This window comes from Wyeomyia smithii, chromosome 1 (assembly GCF_029784165.1).
Source record: "Wyeomyia smithii strain HCP4-BCI-WySm-NY-G18 chromosome 1, ASM2978416v1, whole genome shotgun sequence".
In the NCBI taxonomy this organism is placed as follows: Eukaryota; Metazoa; Arthropoda; class Insecta; order Diptera; family Culicidae; genus Wyeomyia; species Wyeomyia smithii.
In genome coordinates, this window is record NC_073694.1 from 60,196,035 (window position 1) to 60,214,149 (window position 18,115).

The 18,115-nt window shown below is 38.5% G+C and overlaps 1 protein-coding gene across 1 annotated transcript in view; it reads right to left on the reverse strand.

Annotated features, from left to right (window-relative positions):
• LOC129717543 (heat shock 70 kDa protein cognate 2) overlaps positions 1 to 15,171 on the reverse strand; it is a 27,664-nt gene extending 12,493 nt beyond the window's left edge. The window contains exons 1-2 of the mRNA XM_055667522.1: positions 15,034 to 15,171; positions 14,313 to 14,503 (exon numbers count right to left, since the gene is read on the reverse strand). Coding sequence (XP_055523497.1) covers positions 14,313 to 14,486 — 174 coding nt within the window. The 5' untranslated portion in view covers positions 14,487 to 14,503; positions 15,034 to 15,171. The remainder of the gene's footprint in view (positions 1 to 14,312; positions 14,504 to 15,033) is intronic.
• Between the last annotated feature and the right edge of the window lie 2,944 nt (positions 15,172 to 18,115).

The following is an 18,115-nucleotide window of genomic DNA, read 5'->3' on the forward strand; positions in this document are numbered from 1 at the left end:
CTTACGATGTGATGTGTTTTAGTTAGAAAATAATATTCTTCACAGTTCACGATTAGTAGTATAACGTCTATCGAATGAAATTCGATGTTAGAATTGCTCACCACCAGTGGTGGGCACCATTCCGCTAATTCGCTAATTAGCGACGCTAAAATTTAGTTAGCGATTTAGCGATTTCGCTAATTTTTGAGCTGGTTAGCGAAACTGTTAGCGTTGCTAAAACTTTGGCCTTCGAAACGCTAATCGCTAATAAAGCGACAGTAGAAATATTTCGAAAAACTGTGAATTGCTGATGGCGTACGTAAATTGCTTCGAAAGATGAACATACTTTACTGCGAAAGTTACTTTTGTCAGTTTTTTTACCCTAGAATGCACAGTGGCCGGAAAAGGCAATTTGACGAACTTAATTCATTTGTGCTTAAACGGTTGATGTTAGCCAAAGACAATGTTCAAAAGAATTGTTCACAAAAATATAACGGAAATGTTGATAAGAAATTTTTTTTATCATGGCCTACTATCATAAAAATCAAAAATCTAACTTTTGATACAGCGAACATACATGAATAGTTTCTTTAGAAAAGTTGTAGAACTTTTCAAAATATGAAACTTTGCGGAAGATATCAAATTTCTATGACGTCTATTTACTGAAATACAAAGTATTTTCGCTGTCAACCCCCTCAAATTTAGTTTTTCTAGCATAACTTTTTAAATATTGTTTTTTTTCAAGAACATAATGTTCTAGACAAATATGACCAACATAAAAACACAGGTTTCTTTCGAAAACAGCATGTTGCTACAATCGTTTTATACTGAGTTAGAGCCTTTTTTTCATTAAATTTTTTCCCAGATTTAATGCGTATAGGGGAGAAAGAGGCAAACCGGTGCACATCATCAAATACTCTTTTTAAAGCTTGTACCTTGTACTATAAGCTAGTTAAACTTTGAAACTCGACAATTCATAAATGAATGAGTAGAGTGATGTTTTAGGTATGTATGTTTTTGGGCTTTTCTATACAAAAATGCACAAACTACCTGATTAATGAACGATGATTTGTGAATTTATGAAACAGATAACTCGCAATGCTTTCAAAATTAGTCTTTTAGACTTTTGCGCTTCTTCAGATAATTGGCCTGATGGAATATTGAAATAGTTAATAATGTCCGCACCGTGAAATAATACTTCATGGCAAGTAAAGCCAAGGATATATGGACATCAACAAACGAGCAGTTTCCAACAATAGTGTTTGAATTTTGATGCGGTAATTTCCCGGCCAGATAAAATGATCTGTAGTATAGTAGCGCAACGTTGAATTGCATGCAGATCATTTGCTGGTTTCCATATATCCTTGGTTACTTACCAGCTACAGTCCATATGTTATAATACATAACTGGAATGGTAAGTGGATTAAGACTGTATTTTCCTATTGAAATTTCGCTAGTGGGCGAGAGAGCACCATTCCAATCAAAAGGAAGACAGTGGCACTTCGATCCCGCGGATATTGGATGCACCTATCAACAACTAAATGAACCTAAGAAGTGTTCTCACTAATTTTTAAAGTATTGCGAGTTATCTGTTTCATAAATTCACAAATCACCGTTCATTATATAGGGAGTTTGTGCATTTTTGTATAGAAAACCCCAAAAACATACATTCTTAAAACTACACTCTACTCGTTCATTTATGAATTGTCAGGTATCAAAGTTTAACTAGCTTATAGTACAAGGTCTAAGCTCTAAAAAAATATTTGATGATGTGCACCGGTTCGCCTCTTTCTCCCATGTAGGCATTTAAATCTGGGAAATAATTTAATGAAAAAACGCTCTAACTCAGTATAGAACGATTGTAGCAACATGCTGTTTTCGAAAGAAACCTGTGTTTTTATGTTGGTCATATTTGTCTAGAAAATTATGTTCTTGAAAAAACAATTTTTAAAAAGTTATGCTAGAAAAACTAAATTTGAGGGGTTTACTAGTGAAAATGCTTTGTAATTCAGTAAATAGACGTCATAGAAATTTGATATTTTCTGCAAAGTTTCAAAATTTGTAAAGTTCTACAACTTTGCTAAAGATAGTAGGAGGGTGGTATCCAAGACACGACCGCATTGTTGACGTAGGACTACAATAATTTTATATTTTTATTTTGAAGCTATGATTGATTTGAGTTCGTTTTACTTTTGTAGTTTTCTTGATTTATTTTAACTAATTTAAACTCAACATCTTTCAAAACGAAGGTATTTTGGTTCGGGTGGTAATATGAAGTATCTAAGTCATCCCCCCAGCCCAAATTCATTAAGCGACACCTCAAACGACTTGGAACTAAAACTAGTTCATTGGTGGCCATTTCTACTGTTAAGGTCGTCTTTCGCCACTTAAAAAGTCAAAAAAGTCATGAAAAAATAACCGTTCATTTTTGGCATGGTTCGATTTTGGCAACAGAAAATATTCTGGCGTGTTGCCAAAATCGAACGGGGTCTGTATTTTGATTATTTCTTCTATCTTAGAAGAAAAATTATTCTCTTTAACATTCACAATGGTCCAGAAACCAAATTTGGGTCTGAGGCTCTATAGCAATGTTTCAGAGAAAATCTTTTTTTTTACAAAGTTACTTAAAATTATTGGAGCTATAAAATTGTAGAACAAGGTTTTCTATCTACATAAATAAAAAAGTTAGATACTTGATAGCATCGAAAATTTTGGTCACCCTAATTTTGATACTTTTTCAATAAGCGCTTTATCATATGTAACAACTTTGTAGAAGAAAGTTTTTCTCTAAAATATTGCTATAGAGCCCTAGACCCAAATTTCCCCCTAAATTTGGTTTCTGGACCATTGATGAATACCTTTCATTCTAATACAGCGAATTTTCTTTAATACGCGAAAAGGCAACCTTCTATAAAGTATTTAATTGAGTACGGTTTAGTAGAAATTAAACTTCTTCCTTCTATATCTATTTGTCTTGTTGAAGTTGGCTCACTCACCGATCACAAAGCGGCAAAGGTGTCACATCAATTTTTTTCCTGCAGTTACAAGCTCGTGGAAAAAATATCGATAACGAATTACAGTTTTGGTAGAAAAAGTATATTCACAGAAAATTGGAAATTGACATAGAATTTTATGAACATGTTAACATTTTATCAGTATACAGAATCAATTAGAAAAAATTTGATCAGTTTCAAGATACCAAAGAACAACGAAGATACCATATTTGAAGGTTATATGTCTGTTATTTCCGAAAATAAACTGGGCAAGAGTGATGTACAGCATTAGCCTCAGCATTTAATGTTAGCATAGCGTTATACAATTTCAAAAAATTTCAATTGAAAAATACAAATACTAATGTCGGAACTCTAATAGCAAGATGATATGAATTTAGTTTTCCTCTATACCGCCACCGCGGGATGCAACTAGTATTGTCATATTGGACTAAATTCATTTAGCTAGTAAAATATAATCATCAGTACAGCTCGTTTAACTACCTATTCAAAGATCTGTACGGAGCATTTTGGTTTTCTATTGTCTTTTAAATACCCTATGTTCAGTTATTTAAATAAATCTGAAAGAAAAGGAGATATAGAGTTCAAAAATAAATAACGCATTTTGTTGTCCCCGGTGGCTCAGCTTATTTTGCGGCACCCGAAAAATCAAATTGAATTCTGATATTTGCTGCTATACGAAACAAGAAGAAGAAGAAGAAGATAATTCAAACGGCAATTCGATTGTGTTCTACGCCCCACCGTGTGTCAACAGCGGCAATGTAGTTTTCACTTGGCTTGGCTGCACACAAATGAATATCGAGTTCTACCGCACTGATAGACGACGAGTGACCAGCGCTCTATTCATACAATGCTCGGTGCAGTACTGTTGCCTGTGCCAGCATGTTTTCCTTCAAGACATAAGTTTTATTAACATTAACATATTTATTAACAGCAGAACGTAATACTGTCTGATAGTGGAGGTGGTTACGAACTTCCCGAAAAAGCTTCACCTTCAAGACATCAAAATAGTCTAGGCTCATGGAAGCTAACATTAGTTGACCTATTGGGACGGGGAGATTCTGTCAATTTTTTTTGCCACTGCTGTACAGGAGATCACAGCAGGCAGTTGGTGTCTATTCATGAAGTCTGTGCCAGGCGTGCTCGCATATGATTGGTACATTGTTGGTGAAAATTCGACCTTGAAACTTTTGTTCAATTTTCACTGTTTAACAATAAAGTGATAATGAAATTTGAAGAACCACAAAATTGTCCATCATTTTATCAATCCAACGACATATTGATTATTGTGATTCATCATGTGGTTACATCAGAATAACCGTTTGAAATCTTTCATTCCGGCGTTACATCTTGGTTTTAGTTTTCGCGGAATGTATCTCGATATAGTGCGGTTAGACGTAGTCCTACGTCAAAATAGTAGGAGGGTGGTAACCAAGACACGACCGCATAGTTGCCGTAGGACTACAATAATTTTATAATTTTATTTTGAAGCTATGTTTGATTTGAGCTCGTTTTACTTTTGTAGTTTGCTTGATTTATTTTAACCAATTTAAGCTCAACATCTTCCAAAAGGAAGGTGTTTTGGTTCTGGTGGTAATATCAAGTATCTAGGTCGTCAGCCCAAATTCATCAAGCGACACCTCAAACGACTTGGAACTAAAACTAGTTCATTGGTGGCCATTTCTACTGTTAAGGTCGTCTTTGACCATTTAAAAAGTCAAAAAAGTCATGAAAAAACCGTTTATTATTGGCATGGTTCGATTTTGGCAACAGAAAAAATTCTGAGGTGTTGCCAAAATCGAACGGGGTCTGTATTTTGATTATTTCTTTGCAGCACTCTATCTTAGAAGAAAAAATATTCTCTTTAACATTCACAATGGTCCAGAAACCAAATTTAGGAGAAAATTTGGGTCTAGAGCTCTATAGCAATGTTTTAGAAAAAAACTTTATTTTACAAAGTTGCTTAAAATTACTGGAGCTATAAAATTGTAAAACAAGGTTTTCTATCTACAAAAATAAAAAAGTTAGATACTTGATTTTCCCCTAAATTTGGTTTCTGGACCATTGATGAATACCTTTCATTCTAATACAGCGAATTTTCTTTAATGCGCGAAAAGGCAACCTTCTATAAAATATTTAATTGAGTACGATTTAGTAGAAATTAAACTTCCTTCTATATCTATTTGTCTTGTTGAAGTTGGCTCACTCACCGATCACAAAGCGGCAAAGATGTCACATAAATTTTTTTCCTGTAATTACAAGCTCGTGGAAAAAATATCGATAACGAATTACAGTTCTAGTAGAAAAAGTATATTCACAGAAAATTTGAAATTGACATAGAATTTTATGAACATGTTAACATTCAATTCAGGTCAATTTAAACATTTTATCAGTATACAGAATCAATCAGAAAAAATTTGATCAGTTTCAAGATACCAAAGAACAACGAAGATACCATATTTGAAAGTTATATGTCCGTTATCTTCGAAAATAAACTGGGCTAGAGTGATGCACAACATTAGCCTCAGCAATTAATGTTTGCATAGCGTTGTTCAATTACAAGTAAGGTTATGGAAAGTAATATTTTCTTGCAAATGCTAATTCAAAAAAATTTCAATTGAAAAATACAAACACTAACGTCGGAACTCTAATATCAAGATAAAATGAATTTGGCTTTTCTCTAAACCGCCACCGCGTGATGCAACTAGTATTGTCATATTGGACTAAATTCATTTAGCTAGTAAAATATAATCATCAGTACAGCTCGTTTAACTACCTATTCAAAGATCTTTACGGAGCATTTTGGTTTTCTATTGTCTTTAAAATACCTTATATTTAGTTATTTAAATAAATCTAAAAAAAGGCAGAGTGTAGAGTTCAAAAATAAACAATGCATTTTGTTGTCCCCGGCGGCGCAGCCTATTTTGCGACATCCGAAAAATCATATTGAATTCTGATTATTGCTGCTATACGAAACAAGAAGAAGAAGAAGACAATTCAAACGGCAATTCGATTGTGTTCCACGCCCCACTGTGCGTCAACAGTGGCAATGTAGTTTTCGCTTGGCTTGACTGCACAAAAATGAATATCAAGTTTTCCTGCACTGATAGACGACGAGTAACCAGCGCTCTGTTCATACATTACTTGGTGCAGTACTGTTGCCTGTGCCATCATATTCTCCTTCAAGACATCAGTTTTATTAACATTAACATATTTGTTAACAGCAGAACGTAAAACTGTCTTGTGGTGGAGGTGGTTACGAACTTTCCGAAAAAGCTTTACCTTCAAGACATCAATTTAGTCTAGGCTGATGGAAGCTAACATTAGTTGACCTATTGGGACGGGGAGATTCTGTCAAATTTTTTTTTGCCACTGCTATACAGGATATCACTGCAGGCAGTTGGTGTCTATTCATGAAGTCTGTGCTAGGCGTGCTCGCATATGATTGGTACATTGTTGGTGAAAATTCGACCTTGAAACTTTTATTCAATTTTCACTGTTTAACAATGAAGTGATAATGAAAATTGAAGAATCACAAAATTGTCCATCATTTTATCAATCCAACGACATATCGATTATTGTGGTCCATCATGTGGTTACATCAGTATAACCGTTTGAAATCTTTCATTCCGTCGTTACATCTTGGTTTTAGTTTTCGCGGAATGTATCTCGGTATAGTGCGGTTAGACGTAGTCCTACGTCAAAAATATTCATGTATCTTCGCTGTATCAAAAGTTAGATTTTTTATTTTTATGATAGTAGGTCACGATAAAAAAAATTTCCTATCAAGATTTCCGTTATATTTTTGTGAACAATTCTTTTGAACATTGTCTTTGGCTAACATCAACCCTTTAAGCACAAATGAATTAAGTTCGTCAAATTGCCTTTTCCGACCACTGTGGAATGGAGTTCCGGTTATCGTACAAGCCACAGGAGCATTTTGAAGAACAAGCACAAGGTCTAGATTGAATTTTCGCCACACCAAGAACTTTGATAAATTGCAATGCGCTTGAAATTATGACAACTTTGGTTCTACTTTTTCGATTCAGATAATAATTGAATTTTCATGTAAACATTCCTAGAAGTATCTATTTTCTATGCAAGCTAAATAACTTTTGTTATTCTTGTAAGTAATTGTTTTCGTTTGTTTAACCAAAACAGATCAAAGTGGTCCAAATCTTACAAAACACAAGCAATAAATATAGCGATATGACTATTTACAAATTGAAAAGTTAGCGATTAGCGATTAGCGAAAGTTCCGCTAATGTGGGTTTAGCGTTTAGCGTTTAGCGATTATCGAGCTAAATTTTTCGGTTAGCGACTTAGCGATTAGCGTCGCTAAATTTTCGGTTAGCGGTGCCCACCACTGCTCACCACTAGTATAATATAAAGTCATAATAATGATTTACGTTTCAAGTCAAATTGCCCAACACAACGGCAACTTTAACTTCAAGAATAGACATTAACCGCCTTCTGCAACAGCCGTTATATCTGTGTCAGCGAAAAAATTTCCCCACTTAAAAATTCACTGCTAGAATTCACTTGAAACTGATTTTTTTTTCTTCATCTATAGTTTATTTGACACGGCACAAATACAATTCAATGTTTAACGGCGCCAATTATATCTGGTAGCTTACTTTCTAAAGTATCTCAATAACTAAAAGCAAATTTTTTATCCTCGCTGCCGACCACGAGCTGAAACTAAATCTAACTTAAAGCTAGAATATTTTGCATTAAAAGCACAGGTTTGCTGTTTGATGGTTTTCATTGCCATAGGTAAGCAGCATATGAGATTTGTTCCGCTGCTGGGCCAAGATATTACGGACTGGCATATTGGGTTGTTTCCATCGGGCCTTGAGAGTATCGTGCGGGTCTGATTGCTGTTTCCGGATCCGGGGTCTTAACGTGTTCTTGTCGTTTGGTTGGATGTAGGCGGAAGGGGATAGGACTAAACTGGGGCGTGGATGGATTTCAGGAAAACGTATTTAAGGGACATGTAGGATAGGTCACGGCTCGCCAAGACATCACGAACAGGAACAGCCGGCTGCCTACCTTCGGCCTGCAGGGAAGCAATTAATCTAGACCTGGCGTCACGGTGTACAGGGCATGACCAAACCACATGCTCTATGTCGTGATAACCCTCACCACAGGCACAGATACCACTTTCCCCGAGCCCAACACGACGGAGATGCGCGTCAAATCTATAGTGACTGGACATAAGCCGGGACATCACGCAAATGAAATCCCGACCTACATCCAACCCCTTGAACCACGGATTCGTCGACACCTTGGGGATTATGGAATGTAACCACCTTCCCAGTTCCCCCTTGGTCCAAGAATTTTGCCAACTGATGATCGTATTCTGTCGTACAAATGCGAAAAATTCATTAAAGGCAATTGGTCTTTCATAAATATCACCGTTTGTTGCGCCCACCTTAGCCAAAGAGTCCGCTTTCTCATTACCCGGTATCGAGCAGTGAGATGGGACCCACGCTAAGGTAATCTGATACGATTTTTCGGATAAAGCACTCAGATGTTCCCGTATTTTACCCAGGAAATACGGAGAGTGCTTAACATCTTTCATCGATCGGAGAGCCTCAATGGAACTGAGACTGTCCGTAAAGATGAAATAATGGTCCGTGGGCATTTTTTCGATAATCCCTAGGGTGTACTGGATTGCAGCTGATTCTGCGACGTAAACAGAAGCAGGATTATCGAGCTTATGGGAGACGGTTAAATTGTTATTGAAGATACCGAAGCCAGTGGACCCATCAAGAAGTGATCTTTCAGTGTAGTACATATTGTCGCAGTTGATGTTTCGATATTTATTGGAAAAAATTTTAGGGATCTGCTGCACGCGTAAATGATCCGGGATTCCACGAGTTTCTTCTATCATGGATGTATCGAAAAACACAGTAGAATCAGAAGTATTTGATAAGTCGACACGATTTGGAATATTCGAAGAAGGGTTAATATTTTGGGACATGTGATTGAAATACAATGTCATAAAACGGGTTTGAGAATTAAGTTCGATTAACCTTTCAAAATTTTCAATCACGGGACGGTTCAAGACCTCACATTTGATTAGAATACGAGAAGACAGGCTCCAGAAGCGGGTTTTCAATGGTAGTACTCCAGCTAAGATCTCCAAACTCATCGTATGGGTCGATTGCATGCAACCCAAGGCGATACGCAAACAACGATATTGTATTCACTCCAGTTTGATCAAATGTGTGTTTGCTGCGGAGCGGAAGCAGAAACACCCGTACTCAATAACAGACAGTATCGTTGTTTGGTAAAGCCTTATAAGGTCTCCTGGGTGGGCTCCCCACCATGATCCGGTTATTGTACGAAGAAAATTCACTCTTTGTTGACATTTTTTCATCAGATACCTCACGTGACAACCCCAGGTGCCTTTAGAGTCGAACCAGACACCAAGATATTTGTGTACCAAAACCTGAGAAATCGTTTTACCCATCAATTGTATTTGAAGCTGAGCAGGTTCATGCTTCCTAGAAAAACTACTATCTCAGTCTTCTCCGGAGAGAATTCGATACCTAGCTGTAAAGCCCAAGCAGACAAATTGTCCAAGGTATCTTGCAATGGTCCTTGAAAATCGGCAGCTTTGGCTCCTGTAACAGAGATTACACTGTCGTCTGCAAGTTGTCTTATCGTGCATGAATTTGCCAGATATTCGTCGATGTCATTTACATAAAAGTTGTAAAGAAGGGGGCTTAAACATGAGCCCTGGGGAAGACCCATGTAGCTAATGCGAAAAGTTGCCAAATCGCCGTGCGTAAAATGCATGTGCTTTTCGGACAACAAATTGTGCAAAAAATTGTTCAAAATTGGAGAAAATCCTTGTCGGTGAAGTTTACCCGAAAGAATGTCAATAGAAACGGAATCAAAAGCCCCCTTAATGTCCAAGAACGCAGACGCCATTTGTTCTTTGCGGGCATACGCCAGCTGAATATCTGTTGAAAGTAACGCAAGACAATCATTCGTCCCTTTGGCACGGCGGAAGCCAAATTGAGTATCTGATAGTAGACCATTTGATTCGACCCAATGGTCTAAACGACGGAGTATCATTTTTTCCATCAATTTCCGGATACAGGATAGCATTGCAATCGGCCTATAAGAGTTGTGATCAGAAGCTGGTTTCCCTGGTTTTTGGATGGCGATCACCTTCACTTGCCTCCAATCCTGCGGTACAATGTTTTGCTCCAGGAACTTATTGAACAAGTTCAACAAGCGCCTCTTGGCATTGCCGGGTAGATTCTTCAACAATGAATTTGATTCTATCTAACCCAGGCGCGTTATTGTTACAGGACAGGAGGGCAACTGAAAATTCTGCCATCGTAAAAGGTGATTCTATCGCGTCGTGGCCCGGAGACGCATCGCGAACAATGTTTTGCTCAGGAACAGAGTCCGGACATACTTTCCTGGCAAAATCAAATATCCACCGACTTGAAGACTCCTCGCTTTCGTTGGCCGTTACGCGATTCCGCATTCTTCGGGCTGTGTTCCAAAGAGTGCTCATCGATGTCTCCCTCGACGTCTCGTTCTCGAACCGACGCCAATATCCGCGTTTCTTTGCTTTAGCCAGGCTTTTAAGCTTGGTATCAAGCTCCGAATACCGAAAATTGTCGCCAGGTATACCTCCCTTCTGGAAGGCCAAAAACGCGTCGGATCTTTGCGTGTAGACATCGGAGCACTCTTGGTCCCACCACGAAGTGGGAGGCCGTTCTTTGATCGTTACGCCGGGATATTTCTTCGTTTGGGCTTGCAACGCGGCGTCGAGAATCAAGCCCGCGAGGAGGTTGTATTCTTCAAGTGGTGGATGATGTTGAATCGACTCGACCGCTTTTGAAATAATTTCCTCGTATAACTTCCAATCGACATTCCGTGTGAGGTCATACGGAATGTCAATTGGTCGCATGCGAGTTGACCCGTTTGTAATTGAAATAAGAATAGGCAGATGGTCGCTACCGTGAGGATCGAGGATTACCTTCCATGTGCAATCCAACCGTAGCGACGTCGAACATAAGGATAGATCCAAAGCGCTTGGGCGCGCTGGAGGTTTCGGGATACGTGTCATTTCACCGTTGTTTAAAATAGTCATGTCGAAGTCATCGCATAGGTTATAGATTAAAGAGGAGCGGTTATCATTGTAAGGAGAACCCCAAGCCACACCATGAGAGTTGAAGTCTCCCAAAATCAAACGTGGCGAGGGAAGAAGTTCTATTAAATCAAAGAGCAGCCGTTGCCCAACCTGTGCTCTGGGAGGAATATATATTGAGGCAATACAAAGCTCTTTACCTTGTATTGTCATTTGACATGTGACAACTTCGATGCCTGGAATCGAGGGGAGGTTAATACGATAGAAAGAATAGCACTTTTTAATCCATAAAAGTACTCCTCCATATACACCCCATATGGAGGAGTACTTTTAGGGATCAAGGCGAATAATATTAAAATCATGGAAGTTGAGATCAATATTTGAAGTAAGCCAAGTTTCACAAAGGGAAAATGCATCGCATTTGTTTTTATTTATCAAAACTTTAAACGAATCAATTTTTGGTAAAATACTTCTACAATTCCACTGTAAGACAGAGATAGAATCCTTCATATAAGTAGTTGAATTAGGCATCGAAGGATACAATCGCTGCAAGGAGGGGCCATTGGGCAGTCAACTGCTTCAAAAATGATCTAACTGTTGGGAGGAATGCTGTAAAAAAAAATTTAATTGGATCGGGTACATTGAAATTTTCAAAAATTCAGTCCACAATGTCAGAAAATTTCACTAATCCAGAGTTTGTTTCATCAACTGGATGTGCAAAAGGAACAACTGGGGTTTTAGATGTTCCTGGCAGTGCTGAGAACTCCTTCTGGGACTTTAAATTTGCAAGCCCAGGAGGAGTTTGCTTCGGTTTTTCCGCAGCACTGTTTGGTTTGTTCGTACTTTTCATTACACTTTGGGAAATCTTAGGACCTTTACGGGGAAGTTTAGGAGAAGAAACATTTTTCCTCTTCCTAGACTCCCCAGGATTGGCATAAGATGTTCCCGCTGATGAATCGTCAGAATCGGTTTCATCAGAGGACAACAGATCAAAGGGGTTCGATGTTATGGTAGAAGTGGTCACGGTCTTCTTCAGCATCTCAGCGTAAGAACGCTCTGAACGCTCCTTAAGTGACCGCTTGATTTTATCTCTGCGCTGCATGTACACCGGGCATGTGGTAAGCTCATGCTGGTTTTCCCCACAGTGAATACATTTTTCAGCATTAACACTGCAAGAATCTTCCGCATGAGTCTCCCCACACTTGCTACATCGTGCCTTATTGCAGCAGTAGGCGGCTGTATGGCCTAACTGCTTGCAATTGGTGCAATTCATAACACGGGGTACATACAATCGCACAGGCAGACGAACCCGGTCGATCGAGACGTGGCTAGGGAGTGCAGATCCGGCAAACGTAACGCGAAACGAGTCTGACGGAGTGTAAACTTTTTTACCGCCGAAGAGAGACATGGACCGCAATTGCTTACAATCCAAAATCTTCGCCTGTGTTACAGTATTTTTGAAGCAACCAGTTGCGCTTTTTAGGATACACTCGACAGACAGACTCGAATCGGTTATGACACCGTCGATCTCCACGTCTCGTGCGGGTATGCAAACGCGATACTCGCGTGTGAAGAGCTCAGAGCAAGCGATAGCATTGGCCTGTGCCAGATCACTGACCACGACACGGAGCTTGTTAGGTCGGACCTTGGAAATTTCGGTCACGGCCTTGTACCCTTTCGTCAGGTCTTTAGAAATTTGCAGAATGTTTAATCGCTTTGAATTCACTCCTGCCTTTGGACGAAAATAAACAGTATAGCTGCCCTGTTGAGATCCGTCCGGGTAAAGCCTGGGGCAAGGGGGGACTGGAGAATAAACAGGGGAGGGGGTAACAGAAGGGTCAGGGTCAGGGGGGTTCGGGGATGGTAGCACGGGAGGCGAGGGATCTATATCCATCGCGCTAAATGTAGCGCACTAGCGCACTAGCGCCGACAAGAACACGTACCTATTTACTTCTTCCTTCCAGCAGTGGTTGTCCGATCGTTTGAAGCTGCACCCAAAGCAGCCAGCAGCACCAGTACAGCAGCACCAATACAGCCACCAGCGGTGAGCCGGGTGTGAGATCACTCAGCACAGCGACACGACTCGACTGTCAACTGATGGCCTTGAACTCGAAAGATCTATTCTCTGTGCACAGATCAAAACTGCAGCTGGTATTTTGCACCAATACAGCCAAAGTTGCGAGCCGGGTACAGAACGTAGCGACACAACTCACAATCTAGTTGGCCTTTAGCGCGAATAATACACTCTTTTGTTTGGCTGTTCGTACACACGGACCGGATTGTAATAGAACGACCACTTTGCACGTCCGTTTCTGTCGAGTGTTCGACGAGGAATGGGACTTGAAACTGATGTCTTGAAAGAAATTGTGCTTTTTAAAAATTAATTCTTGTGAATCTTATGAAATTTCAATGGCCTAAGCTAGCATATCCGTGAGACTTAAATGCAACAAATGTTCAAGTAGCTGACGGTCATGATTTATAAGAAATGAAAGATTAAAGATAAAAATAATAAACAAAAGCACAAAAAAGAAAAACATACGATGAGCGCTGTGCTATCGTCACTGTGCACATGAAAGTGCCCGAGGTTTGATCAAGTTGTTGAAATTCGGTTAGGGGCCCTATTAAGACGAGGAAACTGGGAAATTGGGAGCATCTTTATAGCAACAACGACAGTTGTAATCGAGGGTGCAAACTGACACGTGACAGACTCACACATCGTTTTTTTACTTTATGAGGCGACCGACGTGCTGTACAAGGGTACATGCAACAAAGTGGTCCACACGTATCCGACAGATTTGTTTGTTTGGATAGCTTAATTTGAGAAGCATATGTTTTTTCGCTTGTCTCACAAACTGAATGGCTGCGCTGACGCAGTAAGCCTTTTATGGCATGACAATTGATTTCCATGGATATCGTCTTTGTCGCATGCTTGGATTCCTGCTGTGCGGGGCAAAGCTGAAACATGCTGTCAACGGGCTAATTTTGTGCGCGCGCTTGCTTGTGTTCCATTCCCATAACCGCTTTCGTTCTCTCGGGATGGTAACGAATTAAACATATTCAGTGTTAATGTTTGGCGAGCAACATCTGTCCTATTTGATTAGACTGATCGGTTTTCAACGATAAACACAAGCAAAGCGTAGAGGTTCATGAATTGCAAATCAAATCCGGCACTGGCAGCGCCTCCCTTTTAAAGGTTGACTCACCTGATTCTTAGCTGCATCGCCGATCAGCCGTTCGGTGTCATTGAAGGCAACGTACGACGGTGTGGTTCGATTGCCCTGATCATTGGCAATAATTTCCACCTTGCCATGCTGCCAGACTCCAACGCAGCTGTACGTTGTTCCCAGGTCGATTCCAATGGCTGGAGTTTTACCCATTTCTACACAATTTCAACCTGTCGAGGGGAAAAGCACACAACGATGATGAACGATCACTTCAGGGACAATTATTCGGTAATCTAAAAATAGCCAACACTCGCAGTTATGTGCATTCTCCAGCCGGCCGTACCGCAAAATGGGATGATAAATCTTTCCAAAATTTGCTCCCACGCACGAGGAAACCACCAGAATAAAGTGGCAGTGGGTCGCTTGCGCGTCAAAAATTTTCCCATCTATTTTTAATACACTGTTTTTTCATTTCTCTCAGCCTAAGCGAGATCTTTCTAGACTAGATGGATGAATAATGCAACACCGAATCATGCTCAAAAATTGCAAATTTCCACAATTAACCGATATAATTCGCCAACCCTAGATAGAGGCAAAGTCCTTTTTCGGCGGCAGTTTAATTAACATTTAATTACCCGCCTGCCGGCTTGAATGGCCCGGCCAGACGCTATCGATCGCTGTCACATAGATTGGTAATTGCACAAAATAACTTCAGGTGTGTTGTACTTAGTGTTATTTTTTTTTGCTTCAATCTTCTTACACTTTATTTCCGAAACGGGAAGTTGACTCGAGGTACGAACGCGCGGCAACGGAGGAGGATGGGTGGTACGAAATTAAACACGCACACACGATTCAAGATGTGATCTTCACGGTGCAACAGGGAGTAACTGAGTGCGACGTCGACGCCGTGATCGTGTCGTTTATAAAGATTTACTCTGGACCGCGAGAGTGAGTAAAACACCCATCTCCATGTGGGTGGTGTATGGATCGCAGAGAAGTTCGTCTTGATCCCGTCCGTATTCGCAGCGATTTCTCTGAGCGGTGTTTATGGGGGATGCTGTGAATCCTAAGATATGCACTGAAAGGCACAATTGTCGAAGGGATGAAAGGGAAAAAGGACAATCGCGCTAACTTCGACCAAATACTCTGCAAATTGTCTCATCAAATGAGAAGTAGTGTCATTGCGACATCTATTATACAGCTGTTCCACGTGAAATCGTCCTGAAATGATTGAAATCTGGAAAAAACATTTTCTGATTTTGATGAATCTTAGTTTTTGTTTTCGACTTGACGGTGTTATTTTTCAAAGGTCGTGAATGTTTTAGTCATTTTAGTAAGTGAAATCGATGGTTTATTGCATCTTACAAACTGTCATCTATAATAATATAGACGAATTGTAGTAAGTTGTTTTCTGGACCTGGGAAAAGCATACACTATGAAAAAATACGGTTTTTTCAATAGTAAATGTTTTAATTTATATATTTTTCAGATAAACAGCAATGTATATACTGCAAATAATAATTCCCGAGGTTATAGATCGAAATGCTGTTACCATCGTGATCATGAAAGTTCCCAAACAATATGAAGCGTATTCTTTTTGACAAAAAGGGTTTGAAGGCTGCTGAAATAGATCGGAATATTTTCAACCAAATCATGCTGCTATATATATATATATATATATATATATATATATATACATATATATATATATATATATATATATATATATATATATATATATATATATATATATATATATATATATATATATATATATATATATATATATTTTAAGGGGGGATTTGTTAGTAGCTTAAGTATTTATGATAAATATTAGTAAATAATGAGTATGTGTGTCCAATCACAAATGGTGACTTCTCAACACTGTTAGAAATTTGTAATTTTAATTGTTGGGATTTGTTTGCTTTCGCATTTAGGACTTATCATTCGTAGGGATTTAAACCTACTTGTCAGAAAAGGGGAAGTAAACTTACAACTAACTTAATTGCTAACTTATTGGCTATAAAGAGAGCTTATCGTAGCAATTGAGGATTGCAACGATTTTTGTCGAAAATTGTTAGTAATTTTATTTGACATAGCTTCTAATGGTTCAACACCAGTAAGTCTATGTAATTCGAGTGTACCAAACCAAGGAGGACGCTTCAAAATCATTTTCAGAATTTTATTCTGAATCATTTGGAGCGTTTTCTTCCTTGTTGAACAGCAACTTGACCAGATCGGTACAGCATAAAGCATTGCTGGTTTAAAGATTTGTTTGTAAATCAAAAGTTTATTCTTTAAACAAAGTTTAGAATTCCTGTTAATGAGAGGATATAAACATCTCGTATATTTGATGCAATTGGCTTGTATACTCTCAATGTGCTCTTTGAAAATAAGTTTTTTATCATAAATTAGTCCCAAGTACTTAACCTTGTAGGACCAACTTAAAATAACCCCATTCATCTTGACAACGTGATTATTGTTTGGCTTGAGGAAAGAAGCCCTAGGCTTATGCGGAAAAATTATCATTTGAGTTTTAGAAGCATTGGGAGAGATTTTCCACTTTTGCAAGTAGGAAGAAAAAATATCTAAACTTTTCTGCAATCGACTGCATATGACACGAAGACTTTTTCCTTTTACGGAAATGCTTGTGTCATCGCAGAACAATGACTTTGTGCATCCTGGAGGCAAATCAGGAAGATCTGAAGTGAATATGTTGTACAGGACTGGACCCAAGACTGAACCTTGAGGTACACCTGCTCTGACAGGAAATCTATCATATTTTGAATTCTGATAGACAACCTGCAGAGTTCGATCAGTAAGATAATTTTTCAAAATTTTGTTTAGGAAAATTGGAAAATTAAAAGTTTGCAATTTCGCAATCAAACCTTTATGCCAAACACTGTCGAATGCTTTTTCTATGTCTAAAAGAGCAGCTCCAGTGGAATAACCTTAAGATTTGTTAGCTCGTATCATATTAGTAACTCTGAGCAATTGATGAGTTGTGGAATGGCCATGACGAAATCCAAACTGTTCATTTGCAAAAATTGAATTTTCGTTTATGTGTGACATCATTCTGTTAAGAATAATTCTCTCAAACAGTTTACTTATTGAAGAAAGCAAACTGATTGGTCGATAACTTGAAACTTCAGCTGGGCTCTTATCCGGTTTTAAAATGGGAGTAATTTTTGCATTTTTCCATAATTTGGGAAAATATGCAATTTTGAAGCAGCAATTGAAAATTTTCACTAAAAATTCCATTGTGCTCTCAGGGAGATGTTTGATTAGTATATTAAAGATTCCATCGTCACCAGGTGCTTCCATATTTTTGAAATTTTAAATAATTGATTTAATCTCATTCAAGTTAGTTTCAATTATTTCTGCAGGTAAAAAATTCTGGGAAGAAATTAAATCAAATTGACGTGTGACTTCATTTTCAATTGGACTCACAAAATTCAAACTTGAGTTATGAACACTCTCAAACTGCTGAGCAGGTCTTTGAGCCTTTTGTTCATTGGATACAAGAAAACGTTCACCATCTTTTAAAACTAGAATAGGCTTTGAAGGTTTCTTAAGAATCTTCGACAGCTTCCAAAATGGTTTTGAATATGGTTTCAATTTTTCAACTTTAGTCTCAAAATTTTGATTTCTCAAAAGAGTAAATCTATGTTTAATCTCTTTCTGTAAATCTTTATAAATAGTTTTAAAAACAGGGTCACGAGAACGTTGATATTGACGTCTGCGGACATTTTTCAAACGAATTAGAAGTTGAAGATTTTCGTCAATTATTGATGAATCAAATTTCACTTGAGCCTTTGGAACAGAATAATTCCTGGCATCAA